The sequence below is a fragment of the Scardinius erythrophthalmus genome (genome assembly GCF_964197995.2).
Source record: "Scardinius erythrophthalmus genome assembly, chromosome: 17".
In the NCBI taxonomy this organism is placed as follows: Eukaryota; Metazoa; Chordata; class Actinopteri; order Cypriniformes; family Leuciscidae; genus Scardinius; species Scardinius erythrophthalmus.
In genome coordinates, this window is record NC_138237.1 from 663477 (window position 1) to 665976 (window position 2500).

Sequence of the window (2500 nt, forward strand, 5' to 3'; positions counted from 1 at the left end):
TCACATGACCTTGTCACATGTTTGCATCTGCTCTTTCTTGTTTGATTCCTGCTCTCCCGCAGGAGTTTCCAGATAAACAGGAGCTGCACCGAAACATGCTGGGGCTTCTGGGTAATGTGGCCGAAGTGAGAGCGCTGAGACCGCAGCTCCTGACCAAGCAGTTCATCAGCGTCTTCAGGTGTGACACGCATTCAGTGCAGGGCATGATGGGACGGGTTCAGAGGTCGTGTGTGTCTGACGTGTGTGTGTGTGTGTGTGTGTGTGTGTGTGTCAGTGAGCTGCTGGACAGTAAGGCGGACGGCATCGAGGTGTCCTATAACGCCTGTGGGGTTCTGTCCCACATCATGTTCGACGGGCCCGAGGTCTGGGCCATGGAGGAGCCCCAGAGGTCAGAGGTCATGGACAAAATGTGGGCGGCCATCCAGAGCTGGGACGTTAGCTCGCGACGCAACATCAACTACAGGTGTGTGTAGTGTGTGTAACCTCACGCTGATCTAATACAGCTTAGCATGTTGATGATGAGGATGAAGATGAGGATGACCTAGTCATGACTCTTTTAACTCGGGTGCCGTGAAGTCACACGGGTCAAAATTGTGTTGTTGAGAAACTCTGATAAGTTGCGTCAGTGTACAAGTCATATTTTATTATTACATATGAAATAATGTGAAATACCGGTAAATAAAATGTAATATTTACAAACAAACACTATAAACATGTATATTTTGTTTCATTTCACTCCACAACAAATCCTCATCCTTCCCTTTTTGACCCGAAATTTATATATTTTTAAATACTAAAATTGAGTGTTCATCAGAGGGTTCAAGACTCCAGGACTTCTGTTGCACTTGAACACGAACACACACACACACACACACACACACAAACTCAATGGATTTGAGGAGTTTTGTGGTTGAAATTTAAAACCGTAGCGAATCCTTCACTCTCGGGTCGATCTGACCCCCTGAGGAACAAAGGGAATGCGAGGAATGCTTCAGGACACATAGAAAAACCTAAAAATGCTCAAAGTTCAAACTAAGAATTCTAAAACTTAACCAAAAAATTATTTTATAATGTCTACATGTGTATCTGAATGTATACTGAAGGAAACTGACTCTAGGACCCAGCGGAAATAAAATAAATAACAATAACAAAATAACAAAAAGTGCATTAAAAAATAGACAAAATATTACAAAGTGAAAAAAAAAAGTAAGTATAATTTTAGGGCTTCTTAGTGAAAGATGTGTTATAAAGCGTGCGAGGGAAGGATGAGTAAATTTAGCGGTATTAGGAATTAAAGGTATAATTATAGAACACATAAATTATAGTGGCTTGATGATAAATGATAAGAGTGAACGCATGTATTTACAGTGATATATGAGTATATGAGCTCTCGCTTCAGCACCAGTACACACGTGTGTGTGTGTGTGTGTGTGTGTGTGTGTGATCGAGTTTACGTGCTGGACGTTAATCGCATTATACCACAGCATGTTTCAGATGATGTGGCTGATATTAAGTAAAATACAGTAATCAGAAAATGACTTTAAGGTGCAGTGTGTGATTTTCAGGAGGATCTGTGGACAGAACTGCATTATCAGACACATAACTGTGTTTTCAGTGGTGTATAAAGACCATACATAATGAAGCGTTGTGTGTTTATTAGCTTAGAATGAGCATTTCTCTCTACACACACCACGGGTCCGCTTACATCGACATGTTTCTACGGTGGCCCTGAGCGGACAAACACGTTTCGTCACTGTTGTTCTCCATGATAAGAAGCTTCAGCTAAAGTCAGCAGATAAAACACTGACACAGTGATGAACAAGAAACAATAATATTCACAATAACATCGTTTTATTGAATAATAAAGTAAACATCATTTCTTCATTCATCTTTGTAAAGAGACCTCATTGTTTAACTGGCTCCTCTCTGCTGTCTCAGACGACGACATCACTTCCTGTCGGCCAGCGTAACTTCTGTTGGGTGCAGTTCACCACCTCACCACTAGATGCTGCTAAACTTACACACTGCACCTTTAAGAGATCAGAGTGATGTCATCTGTGAGCAGACCTCGTCACTGACCTGTGTGTGTGTGTGTGTGTGTGTGTGCAGGTCGTTCGAGCCGATCCTGCGTCTCCTGGCTCAGAGTGGTGCTCCGGTCAGTCAGCACTGGGCCACATGGGCGCTGTATAACCTGGTGTCAGTTTACCGTGAGTATTTCACTTTAAAATCACTGTGATGTATAAATAAGGAGTCCGACATTTTCGTATTCGTCATCCTGAAGTCCGTCGCGCACACTGAGGCCGTGAGGGTGTCGCCATTAACCTGAGCCTCGGACATCCTGAAGAACTGTGGCTCGGGATTGGATGAACAGAATGTCATTCACAGTTCTTCAGGATGTCCGAGGCTCAGGTTAATGCCGATATCTATATATTAAAAACAAAACCACCGATTTCCGTGAACCAGTTGATGCGTTCACTTGTACGGTGGCTCTGAGTGGTCA

At 43.0% G+C, this 2500-nt stretch overlaps 1 protein-coding gene across 1 annotated transcript in view; it reads left to right on the forward strand.

Moving 5' to 3' along the window:
* Window positions 1-2500, forward strand: part of zer1 (zyg-11 related, cell cycle regulator) — a 49134-nt gene that overhangs the window by 40324 nt on the left and 6310 nt on the right. The window contains exons 12-14 of the mRNA XM_081390120.1: window positions 63-178; window positions 275-463; window positions 2110-2207. Coding sequence (XP_081246246.1) covers window positions 63-178; window positions 275-463; window positions 2110-2207 — 403 coding nt within the window. The remainder of the gene's footprint in view (window positions 1-62; window positions 179-274; window positions 464-2109; window positions 2208-2500) is intronic.